The 24,910-nt window shown below is 42.7% G+C and overlaps 1 protein-coding gene across 2 annotated transcripts in view; it reads left to right on the forward strand.

The window, feature by feature from the left end:
* The window catches only part of VPS54 (VPS54 subunit of GARP complex), a 40,376-nt gene extending 15,907 nt beyond the window's left edge, over positions 1-24,469 (forward strand). For both annotated transcript variants that reach the window (XM_065739585.1, XM_065739586.1), the window contains 17 exons: positions 667-1,052; positions 3,596-3,722; positions 4,679-4,786; positions 6,065-6,120; positions 7,789-7,885; positions 8,383-8,714; positions 10,089-10,218; positions 10,641-10,822; positions 11,555-11,667; positions 12,926-12,989; positions 14,164-14,269; positions 17,040-17,127; positions 18,502-18,623; positions 18,735-18,815; positions 21,172-21,279; positions 21,902-21,996; positions 23,231-24,469. In XM_065739585.1, coding sequence (XP_065595657.1) covers positions 667-1,052; positions 3,596-3,722; positions 4,679-4,786; positions 6,065-6,120; positions 7,789-7,885; positions 8,383-8,714; positions 10,089-10,218; positions 10,641-10,822; positions 11,555-11,667; positions 12,926-12,989; positions 14,164-14,269; positions 17,040-17,127; positions 18,502-18,623; positions 18,735-18,815; positions 21,172-21,279; positions 21,902-21,996; positions 23,231-23,336 — 2,301 coding nt within the window. In that variant the 3' untranslated portion in view covers positions 23,337-24,469. The remainder of the gene's footprint in view (positions 1-666; positions 1,053-3,595; positions 3,723-4,678; positions 4,787-6,064; positions 6,121-7,788; positions 7,886-8,382; positions 8,715-10,088; positions 10,219-10,640; positions 10,823-11,554; positions 11,668-12,925; positions 12,990-14,163; positions 14,270-17,039; positions 17,128-18,501; positions 18,624-18,734; positions 18,816-21,171; positions 21,280-21,901; positions 21,997-23,230) is intronic.
* Positions 24,470-24,910: the final 441 nt, after the last annotated feature.

Here is a 24,910-nt window from a genome sequence, read left to right on the forward strand (position 1 = left end):
GAAGATTTTGAATCTCAGGTTCCAAACATGTAGGCCTTCTCTATCTCTTGGAATCCCACAATGCTATTGCATGTGAAATAACTTTAACAGCAGCTCAAACTGGTTGGCAAAAAGCAACTGCAGACAGAGATCTCCTGAGGACTTTTTCTGCAAAGATGATGCTACAGCCTTTTATCTGAACAGAGCCATTCCAAAGTAATTCCATCAAACGCAGTCATGCTGCATCTTTATCAACTCAAATGACTCTTAAGTGCATAGCATATTTGCACATGTATGCTGTTCTTACTTGCACGCTAGTACTGAGGAATGTCTTGAGGTTAATGGGTGTATTGTAACAGTGCCAGCGTGCAAACTGTGGTACAAAAGCTTGGGTATTTTAAAACCATTTGCCTTCTTGTTTTCAAGAAGGGTAGGCATCAGGTCAGCCTTCTCAGGGTGGTTTTGAGGTCACTTAAAAGGAAGTGAACAAGCTACACCAGGTGGTTATCTTTTTTCTGCTCTGACAAAGGGTATAATGAAATACTATAGCATTTTTGGTCACTAGCAAAATTTCCTCATGATGCAGTAAGACATTTCAGTAGTACTCACAATGTGTAGTTTTGCATGGTGATGAACATGTCATGCCATAACAATGCCTTTTGGTTTATCCTTCCCTGCTGTTTTTAGCTGAGCCATTATCTGGACATTGTGGAAGTCAATATTGCTCATCAGATTTCTCTGCGCTCTGAAGCATTTTTTCATGCAATGACCTCTCAGCATGAGTTGCAGGACTACCTCAGGAAAACCTCCCAGGCTGTAAAATTACTTCGAGAGAAAATCTCCAAAATTGATAAAGTAATGTGTGAAGGATCTCTTCGAGTTTTAAGACTGGCACTCACCAGAAGTAACTGTATAAAAGCATACAATAAACTGAAGTTAATGGCTACTGTACACCAAACACAGCCCACAGTACAGTTGCTACTGTCTACTTCTGAGTTTGTTGGAGCTTTGGACTTAATAGCAACAACACAGGAGGTGTTGCAGCAAGAACTTCAAGGCATTCACAGTTTCCGGTAGGTAACCATCTAGAATTTGTCTAAAATGTGAGCAGAGCTAGAATGTGTTAAGCATGTTCTGCTGCCTGAAGGGGGCAGATATACCTGTGTTTCTTTATTCTTCAAGGTTATAGTGTAAAATATAAGTATAGCATAAATAGCGTGACTAATGAATGTGCTAGATATGTTTTATTTTGGTGCCCTTGTGCTGGAAGAAGCTTTGCAAGCAAAAGTCAGTGCAAGAAGCTAACAAACCCCATGGCTCAAAAGGTGGTCAGAGGACAACTGGTTTGACAGGACATGTTCAACAGTGTCTGCTCTTGGAAAAAGCTGTGTTTACAGTGTCCAGAGGGTGCTCCCTCTTGTTTCATCCTAGCAGCTCACAGAACTGGATTTCTCAGCAGAGCTGGAATGGGAAGGAGCAGTGGAAAGCTGATGCCTCAGCTCATATTGCTGTAGTTTTTCACCTATACTTAAAGCTCCATATGGAGGACAGTGCTGCACTGGGCAGGGTCGTCTGTGATGTGCGGGAGTATCAGTACATCAGAATCCTTTCAGCAGATGCAAAATTAGCTACCCTGAATGCTGTGTATGCTACAAAAGCGTCACATGCAGAGCAGCCACTGTGGTGTGGTGCTGACAGAAGCATGTTAAATGTGCTCTAAGACTTGTATCGGTGAGCTGGAGAGCTGTCCATGTAGCTGAGTTGCTGTTTCGTTTGGTTTTGAGGTCACACGGTTCCTGCAACCTAGTGGTTTCCAGTTTTGTAATAAAAACATGGTTATTGCTCACCAACTGTACCGCGAACGTTCAGAACTGAGTACAGTTACTGCTGTGATCTGTCTGTGCTGACAGGCACCTCTTCCAGCACTCGCTCTGGCTGGTTCAGAAAAATAATTGAATTTTAGGCAGAGGAAAATGCAGAAAAAAGTCTTAAAAAGAAACAAAACTATTTTTAAAGACTCATGAATTAGTTGAGCCGTGTTTGTACTTACATTACCAATACTGAGTGTACTTCTACTAGTAACCTCGGTCAGAATTCGTTTTGTTTTGCAGTTGAGTAACCTAAGTTATGTGCAGTGTCAGCAGAGAGAATACTTGGTGCTCCAAGACTATGCTGTTGTTTTAAAATTATAGTTGCATGTGGAACGTATTTGCAGGCCCATAAAAAGGGATTTCTGTGAATATTTACTACTAGGTTGGTTTGGTAGAGGTTTAAAAAAAATTCAAAAAGTTGCAATGTGAGTGGGGAAAACTCCTTGTCCTAGCTCTTCACATCACTGAGAAGACCCTGGCCTCATCCATTTACCTCCCACCTCCCTTTAGGTGTGTATAAGCATTAATCAAATCTCTTCTCAGTCATCTCTTCCCCAGGCTGAACAGCCACAGGTCTATCAGCCTTTCCTCATACAGGATATGCTCCAGACCCTTTATTATCTTTGTGACCTCCACTGCACTCCTTTTAGGAGATACCTGTCTTTTGTGAGCTGTGGAGCCCAGAACTGGACACAGTACTCCAGCTGTGGCCTCATCAGGGCAGAGTAGAGGGGGAGAATGACCTCCCTTGCCTTGCTGACTTTGTTTTTCATTGCACCCCAGGATACTGTTGGCCTTCTTTGCTACTGCTGGCTCATGGCCAACCTGTTGTCTACAAATTGTAGTCAAGCTGTAACAGTCCAGCTCTTGTTGAATGTTTCCATACCTCTGAGGTAACACTACGGGGTTCTAATGGCATTAATCACAGTTACACAAATAATTTACCTAAGAGCATCTTCGTGCTTACCTAAAAGTCAACATTGAAGTAACATCGGTGAGCAATGCAGCTTCAACTTGCCTCTTGAAAGTCAGGAATTCCCTGTGTTGTAGCTGGGTTTATCTAAAACACAGCAGCTTTTGTTCATTCTCATTGGCAAAAACGTCTGTTTTAAGCAACCCGGTTTCTACAAATGCTTGCTGACTGGAGGTGTCAGTGGAACCTGGAAAACCATGAGTGTTCAACACCTCTGAGGTTCTCACTTTAAGTTTTATACAAACAGTCTGCAAAATGTGGTTTATAACCTATAATTCATGGAAAAAAAAATAGAGTGGTATAAAAGTGGCAAATTTGAAAATGTATCTGTGTTCTCTGATAGCCATTCTGTCATGTAAAGCTGTCCCTCTATCTCGGCCACATGGAGTAAATCTCCTGTGACCATATCAGAAGTTGTAATACTTGAAGTGGAAGAAATTGATGCTGTAGGAACTAACAAGTGTGGAATATTCTTGGTTCTGGTTCCCTTTTTGGGGAAGAGTGGGCACTCAGCACCTTCCAACGAAGACTTGCTTCCATTTTTAACCTTCTCTTAATATTCAGGTCTGTATATTTTTCCTGCAAGGTGATGCTGCTTCTGAGAAATGCATGTTTACAGCTGCTCTAAGAACTGAAAGATTCATGTCTCCCATTAAGCCGGTGTTGATTGCATGGAAATTACCTGCTGGGTGGTTATTTTCTTCAACTGTGAACTAATGATTCATTTTCAGGTTGATTATTTAGTTTATATCTCAATGGCTGTTTTCCTTAGGCACCTTGGCTCACAGCTCTGTGAACTGGAGAAGCTGATAGATAAAATGATGATTGCAGAGTTTTCAACTTATGCTCGCAATGATTTAAATAGACCCCTAGAAGATGATTGCCAAATTCTAGAAGAGGTATGTCTCTTATTGAAATAAACTGTCTGATGAGTATGTCTGCATCTGTAACATCCTTAATTAGCACCAACTAATTGATTCAGTAGCAACATTACAATTTTATGTAATTTCTCATCTAAATTCCCCCCACACCTTTCTGTACTCGGTCTAATTAAATAACTGTAACTAACCATATGGAAACATGATCCAATGTAACTTTATTTTTAAAAAACGATTGTTTCTCTTTTGAATGTTTGTAAGTTTTGATTTGGATACTTGACGAGCTTCAGTGCACAAGTGGAAAAGACCAGGGACTCTTATAGTTGCTTGACCATAAAATTAACTTTTGTGGTGAGAGTTGTGTGTGCTATTATTCTTTCTCCCTGTGCACTCATGGGTGCACATATCAAGTGTATGACTGCCATGAATGCATGCTTCATTTGCAGGGTGTCTTCCGTTGAAGATCGTAAAGATTAAGCTGTTAGAATAGCTTTGAAATGTGTGTACTGTTGTGCAGTAGTTGCTAGCTCCTATGAGCTGTTTTGTCCTGTATAACGGTTAGGTTTTGTGACATATGGCAATATATGGTGACATATGGCAATCGTGTTGAAATATTTCCATTTCTGCCCTCCTGTTCCCACCTCCATGCAGCAGCATGTCACTTCTTGCTTGTGCTGGAGCTGTTGTCTTCACTGTCATTCTTGCTCTGGGCAAGGAAGTGTTAAGCTTAGGAAACACATATGTTTTTAATCACAATTGGATGTGCACAACTGAGGAACAGGAATGAAGGAGGCTGGGAGGAAGCAACTCCTGTAGCTGGTATTTCCACAGGAAGCTCTGTACTGTTCAGTCGTGGCATTAGTCTTGACTCACTGGACTGCTGTAAACTCCATGTGTTTGATCCATAGACTATTTTATTGCTGCACAGTTTCTTGTTCTCCCCTTGATATTTTTAGTATATTTCTTTTTCTTGACAGGAGAGACTTGTTTCACTAGTTTTTGGACTTCTAAAACAAAGAAAGCTAAATTTTTATGAAATATATGGAAATGAAATGAGTATTACTGCAAAGAACATAATAAAACAGGTAAGCCTGAGGTTTTTTCCTTCAACCCCTAAAAAATGTTTGTTTGTTGATGTGCGTAAGAACAGCTCTGAAACTTTTTGCTGGCTGATGGCCTCATATGCAGGGAGCCTGCAAACACGAAGTGCTTCCTGAAGCACAGAGGTCTGTTTGCAGAGACAACCTTCTGCAAGGAGTGGGCAGCCCAAGTATAGCAGAAAATCACAGCTTTCTCTGTGTGATTGCCACTATTATGAATCCACTGACTTTAGCTTAATTTTTCTCATTTAGCACACAGCTTTCCCAAATGGTGTAGTTTGTCAGTGTTTTTCTCAGTCGCTACGTTGTGATCTCTGCTCAGTAATAAACCCAAGTTTTGTCCATTTCCAACATAACTTCCTGTTGAAAAGGGAAAATGGATAGGATCAGAGTCCTGTTGGCACAGAATCATAGGGATTGGAAGGGACCTATAGAGATAATCTAGTCTGTATTTTTCCTTAACATAGGAAGCCATTTCCCTCCCATGTCCCAAATGTGTTTGCTGTTAAATGGCATTGCTGACCTGTTTTGGTCAGTACTTAAGTAACTCCTTGTTGCCAGATGGGTAGAAGAGCAGAGGTTTGTAAGCACTGTGCACCCTGCTTAGTTCAAGAGCAAAGTGTGTTTTTAAGAAGCTTCAGTACTGACCATCATTATTTGAAATGCAAGTAAAATCTATGTAGCATGAGATGGCTGCCAGCAGTCAGTCACCACTCAGGCTCTGTTCACTTAAAGGCAAGATGAGTCCTTGTGCTACTGACTCCTTTCATCAGGTTACTGACTGATGCTTGGAGGAAATACCCTGCTTCAGTCTAAATGGAGTCAATCTATACCGTGAGCTTAACAGAGAGTAATGCGAGAAGAGATGGGTAAACAAATCACTGTGAAACAAAAGATGCATTTAGAGTGAAAATCCATTGTTGTGGAGACCCAAAGAAGCTGGCCAGTTCCATATGCAGTGGCTGAAAGTGGTACCTCAAAGGGTCCTATGAGCAAAGGCTGCAGTGTAGCAGTAGGCATGGAGAAATATAGGAGCTGAGGCCCTTGGTATTTTGCAACCAGATGTCTGAGGGGTTGTCTTTATTTTGTTTGGTTTTATTCCTTAGAGAAATAAGATATTAAATGATACGAATATGCCTTTGCTTTGTTTTTCTTTTTCCTTATTTAACTTGAGGATTACTGTGCATGCTATGAAACTCGGCAGCAGTTAGAAAGAAGCTAAGATGTTTTTTTGTTGTTGTTTTTCCCCTTTAAATTTGACAGTGTGTGGTTAATACGGTATCGCAGATAGAAGAAATAGATACAGAAGTGATTGTTAAGTAAGTATACAGCCAGTTGTGTTGTTTTTCTTTAATGGTGGGTGGGGGTTAGGAGACGGATGCTTTTAGCACAGATAAATTAACCATTCTGATTTTATATCAGTTTCCATATAATCGAAGATTCTCCTTTTGTTTCACCTTAAGCCTCTGCTCCTTTTCACTTCTTTGAAAAACTGCATATGCTCCTCTTCTCATTCAGACTCTGATGTTAGAAATCTTTCCCTTAAATTTAACTTGCTTTTGAAATAAATGTGAAAATTCTCTGAATGTTGCTGCATGCAGCCTGGAGTACTGTGTCTAGGCATACACTTCTTTACTATGTGAAGGTGTTCCCTGTTGGTGTTAAAATGCGTTGGTACTTTCAGTACATTGTACGTGAATGAGAAAGGAGCTGCCTGGGCAAAGATCAGATAATGCCAGCAGGAGGAACCTCACGAAGCCCAGCAGAGGCAAATGCCATGTCCTGCAGCCAGTAGGGGGCAGCCCCTCACAAGATGAGAGGCAGAGACCAGCTGATTTGGAGCAGCTTTGCGTGGCAGGGCCTGGGGGTTCTGGTGATGGAAAGGTTGGCTGTGGACCATGGAGTGTCCTTGTGGCTGCTGCTTGGTCTGTGTTAGCATAGCTGGCAAGTCGGGGAAAGGAATCCTTCCCCTCTGTTTCGAGGCTGCATCTAGTTGCTGTGCTCAGCTTTGGACTCCCCAGTGCAAAAAACACATTGGGATCTAGTGACCAAAAGAGCTGGGCAATCCTGGGGAGTGGAAAGCTCAGGGGTGAGGTGCCTGCAGCTGTGCCATGGGAGGGGTACAGCAGAGATGGAGATTGTGCCAAGCTCCTTGCAGAGGTGTGCAGGGACAGGGCGAGGGGCAGCAGGCACGAGCAAAAGCAGAGGTTGGACATGGGATCTTTAGAGGTCCCAGCTCCAGAGGACCCCACCAGCCTCTGTTTTCCTGTAGCTTCATGTCTCATTTGGATCAGCAAAGGGCTGCCCCTAGGCAGGAAAGCCAGAGCAGTTGAAAGTGCAGAGTGAGCAGCAGAATCTGCACGGTGTTCGTGCTGAGGCTGAGGAGAGACTGGGCACAGCACTGTTTTTAAACGCTGAAGATTTATTCACCATTCTTTAGTGTTTATTATTCTGCAGTTGGATCCTAGCTCCACGTTACAGGGTTTAGCTTCTGTTCAGTCAGTGAATTTTCTGCCCTCTCCTGCAAACAGCTGACTTGAATTTTTATTAGAGTGATTTAATTGCAATGCAGCAAAATGAACTTAATAGCACAGCTGTTTTAATATTTGCAAAATACTTTTTAATTTTCTTGTCTTTTTTTCCCTACATGATTAATAAAAATGTTATTATCTCCCCATCTCCTCCTTCATGCTAACACACACTTATCTCTGGAAAAAGAGCGTTATGCCCTAGAAAAACTAAAGTGAGGCTCTTGCTTTTCTGGCATGATCTATCTCTCTGTGCCTACTTTTCCATTCCACTTGCATACACTGTGTTAATCACGACAGTTTTTCAGGTGATGTCTGTTGTCTTGACAGATAAAAGTCTACACAGTTTTCCTTACAGTTACAATTCCATTTAGAGCTTGCTTTTGCTCTTGGTGTGCCAGTAGTCAGCGTGGTTAGTAAATATTTGCTGTTTACCAAATATTGGTTTTTTTTTTTTAGGCTTGCAGACCAGATAAGAATGATGAATTTCCCTCAGTGGTTTGATTTATTGAAGGATATTTTTTCTAAGTTTACTATCTTCCTCAAGAGAATTAAGGTAAGGCATTAATTTGTGAAGATTTTCATGTCGTTGGTTCAGACACAAAACAGAATGAAGTTACTTTCTGTGTGAAGTTTTTAGGTGTTCCTTTTGATTATAGAATTCAAACTTTTGATTGAAAGAGAGATATGTGAATATCACCATCCAGGGTAAAAATGATTAGTGCTAACAAAGAGAGCACTGGGAAGGAGATAATACCTCCTGTAGCCTGATTGCATCCATTTCAGGCTGCTGGGGATTAGGGCAAGACTTTTGGATGTGTTAGATTGCTCCAAATGAGGTTTCTTTCACCGTTTGCAGAAACATCTGATATTGGTTACCATCAAAGACAGATGGGTCTGGCCATGAATGCTAATAGCACAACAGGAAATAAAGCCAGGAATTCATTAGATTTTTGTGGTTAAAAGAAAATCTTTTTCCTGTGCAGGCGTATGGTACAGGGTTTTGGGTCTTTTTTTTTTTTTTTTTGTAATAAAAGTTATATTTGGTTCTAGGCAACGTTAAATACTATCCGTAGCGTGGTTCTCTTGGTTCTAGACAAGAACCAAAGAACCAGAGACCTGGAGGACACCTTGCAAAAGAACTCTGTGAAAGACAGTCCCGTGGACACAGAAGTGGCTTACCTGACTCACGAAGGCATGTTTATAAGCGATGCGTTTGGTGAGGGGGACCTCCCACTTGTAGCAGCTGACACTACCTCTCAGAGAAACACTTCTCCCAACAGCGAGCCCTGTAGCAGTGATTCAGTCTCTGAACCAGAGTGCACTACCGACTCTTCATCCAGCAAGGAGCAAACGTCTGTTACTCCAGGAGGAGTGGAGATGATGTGAGTACATGCAATACCTGCCTCAGCTAGCAGGAGCAGGCTGTTGGGATGTTTGTATGCTACAGAACTTACACTGGGAGGATGTGCTTTTCTAGGTAAATGAGGTGGCTCTCCATCACCCCTACACACTGCCCCTGGACTGCACGGTTCCTACTCACATTTGTTTGGTTAGCTATATATATATAGTGGTACAGGAACTGACGATGTCACTTCTTAAAGAAAAGATCCCCTTCTCCTGTTTGCTCTGCTGGGAAGCCTGTTTCTGTAGGGAGCAGGGGAGATGCAAATCCACCCTACACAGAAGACAGATCGCTTGTCTTGGCCTTAATTGACAGAGGCATCTCTGTTCCCTGCACACGTTTACTGTGGCTAGTTTTTCTACTGTCTCTTAAAATGAGTTAACAGAATTGATGAATTCTAGAGCAAATCTACTGCTCTCAGTTAACTTGTACACCTGAAGACTTTGGCAGTGCTGCCCCATGGTGTGGCTGACTGCACAGCTGTAACCTTGACAAATTTTTGTGCTGTCATCAGCTACTTTTGTGAAAGAACCAGGTGTAGCATGCTGGGGGTTCAGCTGTGAGCCACTTCAAAACCCAACATGCCTGGATACAGTTTTATGAAGTAAAATTGAAATAGCACTTCTTCCATCTTTCAGCAGGGTAAGGCAGCAAGCAGTCTGCTTGCTCCTGCTGGGTGGCACTCAAGCATCTACCCCTATATGTCACTTTGTTAGGGACCTTCCTCCTCCAGATCACAATTAATTTAAATTAAATGTGTTGCACATTAGGCAGGTTCAGGCTATTGCATGTCCCAACACTCATCTTGTGTTGGTGAATGGCAGAGTTGTTTGTGTGTGTGAGCTTCACGATGAAAGACAAGCCACAGAGTTAATTTTAAAAGGCAAGGCTTGGGAGCTTGAAGGATAAAGAGGTAGCAGAACGATGGCCAGCAGAGTACAGTCATGAGAGCACAGAGTGTTTGTGGTAAAGCTTACACCTGCATTGGAACTAAAATGCTGTGTTTATCTGTTTGCATTGACAGTGCTCAAATGTTACAGGAGCTGGGTGGTGTTTAGTTCAAAAACACGGCAGTATTTATTGTGTTAGTAGTGGCTGCGTGGTTTCTTTCTTAAGTAATTGTATTTAGGATACTAAAACAAAATATAAGGACAATTCAGTTTTGTGTTTGCCTGTCACAGGGACTGAAATGGCATTGACAGCAGTTTAAATGGTCCCATCTGTACGGAGTGGCTTTGGTGATTAACTGACTATATTTGACAGCTGTTGCAAAGCTCTTTCCTCCTTCAAACTGTGAGCAGAAACACAGTTTTCTGTGAACTGATGCTCAGGGAAATGGTTCTGTCATTTGTAGGATCAGTGATGACATGAAGTTGACTGAACTGGAGCTGGGCAGGCTGGCAAATAATATTCAAGAGTTGCTGTATAATGCTTCTGATATCTGCCATGATCGTTCAGTCAAGTTCCTTATGGCAAGAGCAAAGGTAAGGAGCTTGGATCAGGCTGCTGGTGGTATCTCATCCTCAGTGAGATGTTACTCCAAGTTACTGGCTTAAGGGAGTAAGAATCCTGAGATTGTGTTCTCAAATGGAATTAAGTAATTGTTTCCACAGTCACTTGAAGTTAATTAATGCCCAGAGCACACAAGCTTTAATGTATCATGTCACTGTAAAGTAACATGGGTTTCACTACTTCTTTTAATATTCTGACTTCGCTGTCTTTGAAGTTCCATGAAGGGAATGCATAGTCTTTGACAAGACAGCTGTTTGTGCAGCAGTCTCCCTACCCTGTCCCATGTAGAATAAAAAACTGTGCCGTTAAAACACTCCTTAGCCCTCAGACATGCTGACTACTTGATTCTTGACTCCTCTGAATTTTTGTGGTATTGTGTCTCCTTTGCATACAGGGTGGCTTCCTAGAGAAGCTGAATTCCAATGAGTTTGTCGCTCTTTCTCGCTTGATGGAGGGCTTTATCTTAGATACTGAGCAGATCTGCGGCAGAAAAAGTATGTCCTTGCGAGGAGCACTTCAAAGCCAAGCCAATAAATTTGTGAATAGGTTCCATGAGGAGAGGAAGACAAAGCTAAGGTATCTCTGTGTAGAAGACCTTCACGTTTCTACATGACACAAGGAAAACACAAATCTTTCATTGCCTGGAGCACTCATAATCTAGTCGTACTTAAGAGGGACAGGATGGGAACCCATTTGAAAACACAATTATTTTCAATTGTTTTAGGCTTTTACAATTTTCATGGCAATTTCTTTAAACTTGATTGTTTTGTGGTTAAGTAAATAGGGACAGCTTGTAGCTACAGAAAGAATTCAGAAGAGATGTTGGAGGATGGGGTTGCTCTATCTCAGGAATTAGTTGGGGAGGGGAAAAGCTCCAAAAAAGCAAGAAAAAAAAAATCAACCCACGCACCACAGAAATCCACCCCGTACTGGGAAACAGTCTTCCCAGTAACACATATAAAGTTATTTTGTTCTCATTCATCAAAAGCATCAAAAGTTGCAGTATTTCCCCATTATTTCAGTGGCGTTGATCTTACAAGGACTTCTGTTCCCTATTGGGATCGTCTGTACTCTGTGATAGTTTGCATGAAGAGACTGTAAGATCTCCAGGCCAACAGGGTGTTTTTCTGGTTTGCTGATACTGATTGTTGGCCACCTCATTCTAATGAGGATTGCTGATGTAACATTTTGGGCCAGTGGCTCTTTATATATTACTGTAGGTTTGACTCAGCAGTGGTACAGGTGAGGGAGGTGTCCAGATGAGGTATACTGTTTTCTCATCCTCCTTTCTTTTGTCTTTGTAACTAGCCTGCTCTTGGACAACGAGCGCTGGAAGCAAGCTGAAGTTCCTGCCGAGTTTCAGGATCTTGTTGATTCTGTGTCAGATGGCAGAATTTCTCTCCCTGAAAAAAAGCCAACAGGTATGTATCTTGCAGTTCTACCATGAGCAGAATCTAAATGTGTGATCTGCACGTGGTGCTACTGAGTGTCAATGTGTTCTGATATGTGCTTGTTTTCTGTATCATGGTGGGACATCAGAAGGAAGGAAACTGGCATTTTTTTTCATGTTAGCAGCGTTGAACCTTGGGCTGACTTTAAAAGTTTGTTTTTCATTTGAAAACTCAATGTTAGCATGAGAGCTGTGTTCCCAGTAGTATTCCCAGTGCATAGACTTACAGTCTATGCAGAAATTTACTCTTTCACCAAAGTGCTGCAAGGGAACAAGAAGTATGTGCGTGTGTTCAGCTCTGTGTTATGAAGTGCTTTGCACTTTCCACTGCTTCATCTGCCAGTTGTTCAAGTAAAAGACGGCATGCTTTATGGCTGCTCATGGAAGTGAAAACTTATGCACATTCAATTATTTACCTCGCCACAGAAACCTCATTTGACCTCAGACAAGTAGCTTTCTTTTTCTCCTTGTGCCTCATTTCCCCACGTGCAGTATGGGAATGCATAATGTTTTCTCACGTTGTGGGGATTCTCTTATAGTATTGCAGTGGTCAATGTGTGTGAGCAGCTAGAAGGGGAAGAAAACTTAAGCAGAGGGGAAGGAAAATGGCAGTAGGTGAGAACACAGTAATGTCACGGTGCAGAAACCCTGCCTGCCTCTCAAAAGGAGTGCAGAAGGGATGGAGGGTACTAGGCAATATGCAAATATGGAACACAACTCCAGTGCTTGTCAGCCCTTCCTCCTAACTAAGAAGCTCTTACAGCTTTCTTCAAGAAGATAGGAAACTGGAGGCATCAAATTTAGCGTGAAACACTGCATTAGTAAGAGCTTCTGCTGTGAAGCCTGAGGGAAGAAGTGGTTTGAAGGTAAAATATTAATATACGCAGCAAATCACTGGAGAATGTACAGTAGAAAACCTTGTAGCTTCTTCTGCTTTTCTTCTCATGTTTCTAACCAGTTGTATTTGAGGTTTCTAAATCTGTAATGACTATGGGACTTTGGGGTATTTTTGGTGTAAAATCCCATCTGCATTCCAGTGGATGTGACCAGTAAAATTGCTTATTAATTAAAATGAATGACACAGTTTTTAAAATAGAGCAGTATTCCAAAGATTGATTCACTGGTTTCAAACTTAAGCAAGGGAATACCTGATTTCTAGAAATGTTGTTTTTCTTTTATAGTGGTTCTTAGTTTAACTCATCCTTTTGCTTTCTTGCTAAAATGTTCAGGTACCGAAGAAAGGAAGCCAACTGAATTCCTTATTGTTGAAGGACAGAAATATGCAACAGTTGGGTAAGAGGCACTTTTCCCTTAACAATGGGTTAGTTGGCAAGTGTTTTGGAGTAGAACAGTGATGAATACTAATAGCTCTAGAAATTTTATTTAAATAGCAGTAAAACCTTCCCTTGCACAGATTACTTTCTTTTTAGTTCTGAACAGTTTTAAACCATCACGAGCTCTTCTGTATTAGTAAAATACTTTTTCTTCTCTGAAAGACTAGACTGAAATGTATGGTTTCATTTGATTTTTGCACTTCTCTCATAAAAGCACTTATTCATGAAAATATGGATTTATTGTCATAGCATATTGTTTTTATTTCTCACAATATAGGTTATCTCTGGCAAAATAACACCAGTCCTCTACTGAATGATTGCTTATCTTACTCAGAATAAGAAATGTAAGATAAGGGCTATCTCAGAAGCTGCAATCTATGTTTTGTGGTAGCCAGATTGCTTTGGGTTTGAAAGCAGTTTCTTGCAGCTGGCTATATCAAAGGTAGTTAAAATACGTGGTACTCCCATATTTCTTACATTCCAAAAGCATTCTGTGTTTCCAAAGACAGAAAGACTTAAGCATTAAATATGCATGGGAGTGTTTGTTGGCTTTTTTTTTTTTAGAAGGGATTAAAACCTGGAAGATCTTGCTCTCAAGAGTCCTAACATAATTTACTCCAAACTTAAGCAGAAAAGTGCTGATTTACATAAAGTCTTTGACCAACTCTCATTTCGTGAGTTGCTTCGTGATAGTGTTCCATTATTCCATTAGAAACAGAATCTGGTGGTTCAGAACTTCAGTGCCAGCCTACTGATAGCACTGCAGAAGAGAATTCCAGGTCAAGCAGGAGTGTTTGAACATGCTTCAACGGATGAAGTTTGCTCACTGGACTATATATTTGATAGCTAATCTCTGCTCATTTGAAACTTTATTTTTAGCTCTGTGAACCAGTTGTCAGCTTCATGTTGGTGCAAAATGTTGTTCTGCACAGTGTTGCATACATTTTCATTGTACTTCATCGAATACATTCACCAAAAAAAAAGCCTAGATATTCCCCCACAATTCTCCAGATGTTTATGTGCAGTGATCAATCTCTCTTTGTGACTCCTCAGTACCCACTGCATCCTGCTTATAGTTTTCCGACATCTTTTATGCACAGAGATAACATATTTGACCATCTCCTCTCCTGTAGGACGGTATTGCTGTTAATAAGAATAATCCTGGAGTACTGCCAGTGTGTGGATAACATTCCTTCCATCACCACCGACATGCTCACCCGCCTGTCTGATTTACTGAAGGTATGACTCCAAATGTGCTTTCTCTGCCACTTGAGTATTCAGGGCAGTGAATATGTCTTACTCTAATGCTTCACTTGCTTTTACAACTTGATGAAAATGATGCAAATTATCTAGAAACGATTGCATTTGTTACTGTGCCATAAGGTAGGCTTTTAAGCTAAGAGCACTGAAGATGCAATTTTCTGTGTCCAGAAGGCTGTCATTCTTGTTCACCGGGGGCTGTTTGAAATCCCATCTTGTAGTGTCTGTCATGGGTGCCTGTTCTTCAGGTGGGATGGAAGATTCAAGCTGCTGACAAAGAAGCAATGTGATTCCAGGTGTCCTGGAGATCTGTCTGTGTTCAAGGAGGGAACTAGTCCCTCAATTTCTACAAGTCAGTAGAAGCATGAGAAGTAGCATGGGATGAAACTGTTGTTGTGAAGTGTAAGGCTGATAAAAGTCCAGGCCTTTTTTCATTCCTTCCTCTCTAGAGAAGAGCACATACTGCAAGGTGGTACAAAGAAACAGTAGTAGAAGGAGCACTTGAATAGAACTAAAAACTTGCTTATACATCCAAAGCCTGCCCTCATATTGTTTCAAGGTTTTCTCATATGTCTTTGCCCACAAAGATTGTTTCAGGTATTATTCAGGTATGGGGATTGGACTCAATGATCTCTTGAGGTCCCTTCCAACCCCTGTGATTTAATGGTTAGAGTTCTGAACATAAACATGATGGATAGAAGACCAACAGAGTCTACTCTGACAAAGTATATTTTACATAAGGGGGACTGAAAGGGATGGAAACATACCTGGGGAGATGAGCCTTTAAATGGTACCCTTCTGCTGGTGCTGTTATCTAATAACCAGATTTAGGAATACTTCCTGTAGTCGTTGTTCATGTTCATCCACAAACCTTCCCTCTGAAGTACCATCCAAGGATTAAGTACCGCAGTCTGGGACTGGGGATGTTCCTCTTTTTACTTCATTCTGAAGCTGCTGCTTCACACAGGACTTGCAGCACCTTTTGTGCAAGAGAGCAGAACAGCAGAACTTCAGACTTGAGCATGTTTTCATCTGTATTACTTCTGTCTCCCTTCTGTGTTTCTTGTTATGGCTCTAGGTAAATGATTCATGTTTTATTGCTTGGTACCCAAGCATCTTGTGCAATTTAGTTGTTAAGTTCCCTTCTCTGTGTCAGCAAGATGACCATCAGAGAGGTGACAAGAACAGCTAGCAAAAACAGAAGCACACTTCTTTATGCATGGACAAAATAAAAGCCACTCGAGGGTGTCCTTGCAGTTCGCTACCATTTTTCTGACAACTGTCAAAGCTAGCAAGTTTTGAAGGTAGCAAGGGTACCCTGTGATTCGAAGTTGTAATGTGATTCCTGGATGATGCCATTTAGGCTGTGGCTGTGACCAGTGTGAAATGACGTCTGTGAATGAACAAAAGCACAGTCATCATTGCTGGAGTTTAGTTGGCACAGATGAGAAGGTTTGCAGCCACAGTGCCACAATGCAGAAATGCTTTCCTACAAACAGTCACAAGGAGGAGGTGTTGCTCTAACCTAAGCTAAGTACCTCAGAGAGCTGTGGCTGTGTAGGTTGTCTGTCTTTGGCTTTGGTGGATCTACTTCCAAAGTCCACCAGGAGGCACAAGAAAAGGTCCTGCTTTTCAGGAGGAAGGGAGGAAGTGAATGTCAAACAGCTTCACGTCCTCACTTCTGTCTGAGAGCAGAGTAGGTGATATCACTGTTAGGTTCAGGAACCACGTGTAGCTCCAGTTCCTTTGTGAGCTCTAGGTCTGGGTAGCTCTTCCAGCCCCAGACCCACCACTCCGTTCGCACTACATCCTCCGCAGTCCTGAGTTCTGTGACCAGCTTCAGGCAATAGCCAGAAAATTTGTTTCCTGTTTTCACACAGGGAAGGTTGAAATATTGAGTTTGTTCTTATGTTACCATGAAGCAGGACCTGCGGAGCAGAATTGTGACCCAAGACAAGAAAAATAGGGACTCTGTGAAGGAAATGCTTTGTGTTGCAGAGAAAAGCTGCAGGGCAGCCTTGCTACAATTACTTGTGAATCTTTCCTCAGGTGTAGGAAAGAAAGGTCAGCTCTCGGTGGGCTCAGCCTCCAGATTTCCAGTCCCATGCCACTCAGGCAGCTATGTTCAAACACGAGCACTGGAACTCCTGCTGTCCCTTTAGAGCAGGGGTCAGGGACAACAGCAATGATATTTTCCATCTCTGCTGCATCGTGCAACCCAGTCTGGGGTGTCTTGGGTCTTGAGCTTAGTCAAGGAACAGAATTCTTAGTTAAGACAGAATATGCTTAGAGGAGCTCTCTTAACTGTCCCAGAGCTCATTGGCCTGTGTCTATTTAATAACATTTGTCTCATGGAGCTACATTAGGAAGATCAAGTCACAAGACTTCTAATACACCTGAAATTCCTCTCCCCCCTGCTTTTTGACATGGCTTATCATTTTCTGCATGGCATTTCTTAGATTTCCATGTTCTGTGGAGTAAGTAACACAGATTCAACTACCTCAGCAGTAATGAAGTCAATGCTTTCAAGTTTCCTGTGAGGTAAGCAGTGTGAAAGGTGTGGAGCCAGAGGTAGAAACTCATTTTTCTGGTATTTTCCATTCCAGTATTTCTCTTCTACTTTGTTCCACTTCATATTTTTATGTAATAATGTATTCTTAATAAAAGTATTTCTACTTCCTTTTGATGAAGGGAGAATACACCTGCAGACATAGCATATATTTTCATTATCTTTTTTTTTATGTCATAGTATTTCAACTCTAGAAGTTGCCAGCTGGTGCTTGGAGCTGGTGCATTACAAGTTGTTGGATTGAAAACAATCACTACAAAAAATCTAGGTATGTGTTCTGTATTTAAGACATCAAATGTTGCACTCCTGCCCACTTAAAAAAAGAAAAAAAAATCCACTGAAGGATGAGTTTTGTTTGTGTTGTGGTGCTTTGTGTGGAACACAGGGTGATAAAACTATGCTTGTTTGAGGGTAAAGCATGTACTGAAGCTGACAGCCTGTGCACGAAAATCCATCCAAACCCTCTGCTGTCTACCAGATCACTTCGAGTATAAAGCTCCACTGTGTTAGGTGAGGGAAACAGCCAGGCTGGCAGGTTTGTGGGAAGTAGCAGTTACTCTTCCATTGGTGACTTTGGCATGCTTGTGAGTGCTTGGGTCTGGGGACTGGGGGGTGCAGGCAGAGGGCTCAGCCAAACACCAGCCTCCTCACCCTGTTTTGCTGAGCCATGCAGTCCTGTCTGTCCTGTGGCACTGTTTTGGAACAGTGTGTTCACAGACAGCTCCAGTGGGTTGTAACCACACGTCGGTAAAGCACAGCATGATTTCTGTGGGTGGCTGTGAACTGAAGAGAAGTCTTTATGTGGTTGAGTGTCTCGGTGCAGTCAGGTAAATTAGGACTCTGTGTTTGAATCCAAACTCAGATTAGAGCTTTAAATTGTGCAGCTATTCAGCTGAACTGGCAGCCCGAAGTTACCTGCCTGAGCTGTTCCAGCTGCTGCAGAAGCAAGGGAGAGCCAAGTGCAAAGCTCCATGCTGCAGGAGATGCTTGTACTCAAGGAACCCTTCCTGCAAGGTTTAAACTGTCTCCTCAAGCGAAGATCAGCAGCTAAAAAGTCAGCTTGAGGAGAGTGAATTCAGAGTCATCCCCCTGGGAGTCACTGGCGTAGTGTTGCAGCAGACAGGATGAGCAGGGAGAAGCTGGGTCCAGCTGCTGGCTCTGGCCCTGTGTGCTTAAGAGCAGCTCAGTGCTGGGAACCCCAAGGACACTCAGGCAGGAGCTGGCTCCAGGCAGCTGGGCGCTGGCAGGGCAGCATGTTTGCATATGTTGTTCAGGGGAGAAATGTTGGTGCCTTGGGAATGTGGCCACCGTGGTTAGGGAGCTGCTGAGTCAGGTCTGAGATCTCTCTGATGTCTGCTGTGCTCAGGGCTCCAAATGTCAAGTAGACACTTAAGGCGTCTTGTAAAACTCGTCCCTTATTCTGTATGTTACCCCAGCTGGGTGTGAATAGCCAGGTGCTAGTGTGCCCTCTTCATTGGGTGGGGTCCTCTAGTGGAAACAAATGCTTCCCTCCTTCCTTGTATTTTTTTTTAAATCATATTGTGTTAGATCTATCTTATTCACGTTAAAGGAGATGATGTCTGTACAGAATGGCTCTTCTTGTGTACTAATTGTTTTTCCTTTCTCACTCCTGGATTTACAGCCCTTTCTTCACGTTGCCTACAGCTTATTGTACACTACATTCCTATTATCAGGGCTCATTTTGAAGCTCGGCTGCAGCCAAAGCAGTTTAGCATGCTCAGGCACTTTGACCACATTACAAAGGTAACTCTTTTGACATTTCCTAATTAAGCAGGAAATTCTGCTTTTTAGTTGTGCTCTGAAAAATATGAATATAATCAGATAATAAATAAAACCTACTTTTTCTCATTACAGGATTATCATGACCACATAGCTGAAATCTCAGCAAAGCTCGTTGCCATAATGGATAGCTTATTTGACAAGCTGTTATCCAAGGTAATGACTTACAGAAATAATTAGACACTCTAAATTGCTATTGGGGGTCTCATTTTATAGCACCTAGATGTTTCAAATGAAACAAACTTTCTTCACCAGTTGTTGTTTGAACTCTTCTGTATACACAAAGCTCTGTGCTGCACTCATGCATTTCTGTCACATGGATGTTGTCTTCCACCTCCCTCCCCCAAAACTGTACCTGTGCTCCTGTACCAGATGTGCTTGGGCTGGTGCAGAGCTGCAGCACTCTCCTCTGGGTAGTGCTATCCACCAACAGCTCATTTGGAGCCAGGCTGCCACTGCCTCCTGCCTCTCCCTAAAAGCTGGTTCCCCTTTCCTGCTCTTCCTGATGCCTCATTTCCTGCAGCTGAGAAGACAGCAGAAACTGCTGAGAGGGGGTGAGTTTTCTGCAAAGAAGGATTGAACCATCTCTAGGGCCTCAAGCCTGGGGACTACAGGTGCACTCAGAGGGTCCTGCTGTGCAGCAGAGCTGATGGCTGTGCCATTCAATGCTCTTAGTGTTTCATGATTGTCTGTCAGCTAAACTAAACTGATTGGTCCTGGGCAGGATCCAGGCCCTGACTCACCTAGAGGCAGAGAACCTTGGGGCTCCTTGGGGCTATGGGAGAGTCTGCCCCAAGGTCAGCCTTGTTGGGTTTGCTAATCTGATGGAGAAAGTATGTGAGCTCTTACAGCTTAATGCAAGAATTTTAGTTATGGATACTAACTAAATTAGCCCGCAGCATCTCAGTAACACTGTTTCTGTTTTTGATGGTGATGAAGTATCCATCCCCTGCTGTCCTTCCATCTTTCCAGCCTGTTCACCTCTTGTGAGCTGGCAGGTAGTACCAACTGTGAACGTTCCTGTGTTTTAAAAGTCTGAGAGGCTTAAGTGAGAGCGCCTGGCTCATGTGAATGCAACCCACAGAGGGCAGAAGAAGAGACCATGTGTTGGTCTGCCTCCCTTCCTTACGTTTCCCATAATTTGGTTCATCTTGTTTCATCTTGTTCCTGCGGTGATGAAATCTTGGCACTGAAGGCAGCAAAGAACAAAAACTTGGGAAATTTACAGACAAACCATGCAACCACGACAGAATCTCCTTTGGGTGACTTAGTGATAAAGTAATCGTCTGCTTTTAAGTGTGCAAGTCTGAAAGGATGAGCAAGTGAATTTCATGGCAGTGCTGTGGTTTAAAACCAAACAAATCTGGCCTGGTCCTTGGGCAGTGTTGTGCACATGTTGCTTTTGTTTCTGAGCCCCATGGAGCAGGAGCTGCACTCACACCATCCCTCAGCAACGAGGCTGTGTGCTCTGTGTGGATCCTGGCAGCTCTGTTGGCTTTGGCACAGAGTTAAAATAAGGAGGGGTGTAACAGTTCTGAAAACCCCTCTTTTTGAAGTGATTAGAAGAGGATGTGTGTTCCATGGAAAAAATCCAGGCGGCGTTATTAGCCTCTCTTGCAGCTTGCTGCCTTGTGACTGTCTGGAAATAAGGGCAGTAAATTTGTCTGATCCCTCGTGGTGTTACCTGCTATTGACCTCAGCTGGAGACGAAAATGGGCAGCTACTCGAAGGGCTGGGCTCATGTTTCCTCTTGTTGCTGCTGTTACCCTGTCACAATGAGGAGTTTGTCTGTAGTCCCTCAGGAGCCATTGCTGCAGCTTGCCAGTTCCCTTTGGCTTTCTACTGTGCTGGTGAACTGTAAGTTATTGGTTGCCCAACTCTAATGTCCTGAGGCACAGTCCTGCGTGCTGTGCTGAGAGCAGAGCTCCTGGAGTAACAAGCACTGTGTTTGTGCTGCATCTCCTGTTAGTCATTGGTTTGGCTTCTCCTTAAAGGCTTTCTCAAAACTCCCTATTTTGTTTCTCCCATTTCATCTCCCACTCAGGCAAGCTTTGTTCTCTTCCACAATTCAGACTAGCATAGGAGCGAGCATCTCCTCCTGTTTCTTAGTCCTAATGAGTCAGCTCTTCCTCTGAACGGTGCCAGTCTCTGTGGGGAAGTGTTGCCCTTCTTGAAGGGAGATGGCAAAGGTGACCACGGGCATTTAACCCAGGTTGGTGCCAGCACAGCCTCTCCACCAGGAGCTGAAGCACTGGCTTTGCTGCCAGCATAGTTTTTCCAGGTACTTCAAAAATCACATTCCAGTCTTCCCTTTCCAGAATGGGGATGTAAATAATCTTAGAGAAGTAGATTCCTCTGGTGGAGCACTGGGGGCATATTTATCAGAGGTAGAATCGACCGTGATTCGTGATAGCAGCAGCAGCACAGAGCTTCCAGTGACTGCTGGAAATTCTCCTATATAAACTGTTCTAAGGGGACAGAAAGAAGTAACTGGTTTTGCTTTTATTTCCAGTATGAAGTGAAAGCTCCTGTTCCTTCAGCATGCTTCAGGAATATCTGCAAGCAAATGGCAAAGATGCATGAAGCTATATATGATCTCCTTCCTGAGGAACAAACACAGGTGAGCGCTACTTTTGAAATCCATGTCACACCTCTCTTGCAATTGCTCTTGCTTTCTGTAACAAGAGAGACTTCTGATTTATCTGCAGGGGGTGGGAATCTTTGAGTGTTGGCAAAACCCACTCACAGCCCCTGTTCAGAATTCTTCGTCACACACTGCTCGTAGATGATGGCTTCTGAAGGCTCCAAATGTATTAGGAAGCTAGATTGTACCAGATGGCCTTCTTCAGTACTTTGCTGCACTTAGTGCTACTGCAGAGTTGCAGATCTAAGGACAGGAAGGACTGATAGAGTCGCTGAATGTGCAGAATTGTAGTTTCTCTTGTACACTGAATTAAATGTTCCCTTGAGATTGCTTCTTGCACTAAGAAGACTTCAAATGGAAAAAGATTAATTCCCTTCTTCTAGCAGGTGTGTAAGAAATAAGCAAGAGCGTGTTCTGTCCTGTGTGTGATGATATATCATAGTGACCAGCTAGACTAGGAGGTGGAAGGCCTGGCAGATGGGAAAAGCACGTGAATGGCATGAACAAAATGGAAGGTTAATGGGAGTTCAGATGTTTGCAGTGCATTCTCTGTAGGCAGTGGGACAGCTTCTCATTCGGTTTGGTTTGTTTCTTCTAGATACTGTTTTTAAGAATTAATGCAAGCTACAAACTTCATCTGAAGAGGCAGCTGGCCCACCTAAATGTAGTCAATGATGGGGGACCTCAAAATGGGTAAGTATTCTTTTTTTTTGTTGTTTTTGTTCTGGTTAATTTAAATGGGCAGGCATTGTCTTATGCCACTCTCCACATTTCGGTATTTGTTTGGAACTTTCTTACACTAAAGAACATGACTTGTGCCATCCTGTAGTAACTACTGGAATGCAGTTGGCTTGCTTAGAGGCTGGGGGGCTGGACACTGAATTCAGTCAGGTTACACTCACGCAACAAAGCATTGTCTTAGGTTGAAGAAATCAGAGGAAGAAGTTAGTTGCTGGAATGGGGAATGCTTTTGTTCCCGTCCAAACTGACTCTTTCTTGTTTTGCTTAAGCTTATTTGTCCTCGTCTTCTCTTGTAGTTTATGTGAAATGGTTTTCTGTATTTGTGGTGTAGTTGCTGATAACACCAAGCTGCTTAGTAAGAGAGGTGTAAGCCGACAAGCTAACAGAGTAGCAGTGAGGCCACAGCAGCCCGAGCTGAAATCAGAGCACCCAGGGTGTGTTCCTGGTATGTTTCATCTGTCCTGAATCGTGTGCTGTCATGTCTTCATGCTGCTGCCCTACATTCTTGTGTAATGCTTGCAGCTGGAGGGCCTCACCGGGTCCCTTTTGGAGAACAGGGTCCTCTGATACACTGGTGCTGTATTTCCCAGCACAGCCATCCCCCCTGGCAGAGAGGTCCTTCAGCTGGAAACAGATGCCCCAAGACTGTTTCTTTTACAGCACCAGTCACTTCCTTCAGAATACACACCAAAGAAGTAGTCAAGGCCATTTGAGAAGGAAAATGTTGAACACTGAATTTTACTTGCTCTTGTTCCAGTGGTGTTCACTGACCCTAGCTTTTATCACGCTTTTCTGATTCTCATCCTACCTTAGAATACTTGTTTTCATATTAACATTAATAGTTCAGGACTGTTAATCTTGGTTAATTCTTTGCTTTGAAATGCAGCTTCTGTTCCTACGTAGTGCTGCTTTCTGACTAGAACCACCACCATCATGTTTCTGTCAGAACCTGCTGTTGTATGCCTTCCCTACCAGCTAGCTTTTAAATCAAGCACTAAAGACAGGTCGTGTACTCTGCTCTTGTAGGATAAACCTTCTCCAGAGCACCAAGTGTTGAACTGATGCTTAGTATACTTAATCCAAAGCATCTAAAGATGTATTGTTTGCCTGATTCATAAATAACCTCTGGTTGCCTTTCTATAACTCAGTGGTAGATGTGCTAACCTCACTGCCTGTTTCAATGCAGACTGGTTACGTCAGATGTAGCTTTCTACACTGGAAACCTTCAAGCTCTGAAAGGCCTTAACGACTTAGACCTAAACATGGCTGAAATTTGGGAGCAGAAGAGGTGATAATCCACTGGGAGCAGTCCCTTGGCTCTGACAACAGACTGACTTTCTTCTAAGAAGCGTGACGACTGTGAGGTGAATACTGAGGAACAGAGTCCAAGAAAGGACACCATTGATAGCCGGGGAAACAGGCTCAGAGCGAGCTGCAGGGAGTGATCTTTCGGTGTCCTTCAGCAAGAAACAAGTGATCAGCTGTCTGTGCAATGTTTTTTGTTCTCTCTGGAAACAGACTCAGGTTTCTTTGGACCAAATCCAAAAGAACACATAGCTGTAACACAGCTGTAGTTGTCTAGAATGCTCTGTATATCTTTATATTAAAAAGATGCTCTGCATTTCTTCTAGTGCAATGGAATTTACACGGTGTCCCACCTTATTTAACGATGGTACAACATAACAAATCTTGCAGCTGGAACTCTGTAGAAAATGTTTTTTCTCTATAAGACTATACTGTTCTAAAATTTATTTTTTTACAGAACTTTATATGAATAAATGTCTTTTGCTTGCATATAGGATTCAGAGTTGTTAGGGAGCAGTCCTGTTTCAGGGTATTTCTCACAGCTGGGCCCTACGCTGCCGGCTGAAGAGGAGACTGTTCAGCAAAGCCATTACTGCAGGAGGGATTTGTGCATCGACTGGAAGCTGAAGGAAGTAGAAAGGCTGATGTGTGGATGGCTTCCTGCAGCTACCCCACTGCTGCCTGGGCACTGCCACTTACACTGGGGTAAGTACAGTGAGTTTTTCACTACTTTGCCCATCGCTTCCCCCCTCTTAAAGAGAAAACGGCTACAGAGAGACAGAGGAGGACACAGAAAATGGGGCATTTAGAAGTTTTTAGGCTGCTTAGAGAAGGTTGTACCATTAAGGAAGGTGCAATTGAAATTAAGAGTTGGTTTCTTTTTTTTTTTTTAATACTACCTTTTAAGACTGGATGCTGCCAGTACTAAGTAAAAGTGCCTGTGTATTTCACCTCACACCTAAACAGTCTGAGTGCCTAACCCTGTGATGATGTATGATGGAACTGTCTTACAGTGTGTGTGTGTGTGTGTGCCTATGGTTCCTACAGACAGGCATGCTTATCTGTTAGTGGAACAGATGTCATTAATTGTCAGTCAAAATAAAGCTATCAAATCACGGTTGTTTTTAAAGACCAACTTCTTTAATGATACATACCAGTGTTATTACTAAGCTTATAAAATAAACTTGTCTGCGTGTCAATACAAGAGAAACATTAAGAAATCAATAGCGATCAGGAGAGGGATTTCAATTCCTGTACAAATTTATAAATGAGTTGAGAGAAGATAATTAAGTGGCTGTGACAGTATGAACATGGATTACGTCATGGTAACTATTGATTTATTGAAGGGAGGGCAGATCAAGGATGAAGGTATTAATGGGAGATCCAGTCTTAAATGGGATGTGAAAAGCAAACACCACAGGTGGATGCTGAGGCATTTTTCTCAAGTATCAGGTTCTTTGGGTGAGTTTGGAACATCAACGATGCCCGTTCTCTCACGATACAGAAACAGAGGTACTGACAGCCTTGCATTACGGTGACATACACAGTAACTGCCATAGGA

Source organism: Cyrtonyx montezumae, unplaced genomic scaffold (genome assembly GCF_038088225.1).
Source record: "Cyrtonyx montezumae isolate F1298 unplaced genomic scaffold, pur_monq_1.0 scaffold_24, whole genome shotgun sequence".
NCBI classification, from domain to species: domain Eukaryota; kingdom Metazoa; phylum Chordata; class Aves; order Galliformes; family Odontophoridae; genus Cyrtonyx; species Cyrtonyx montezumae.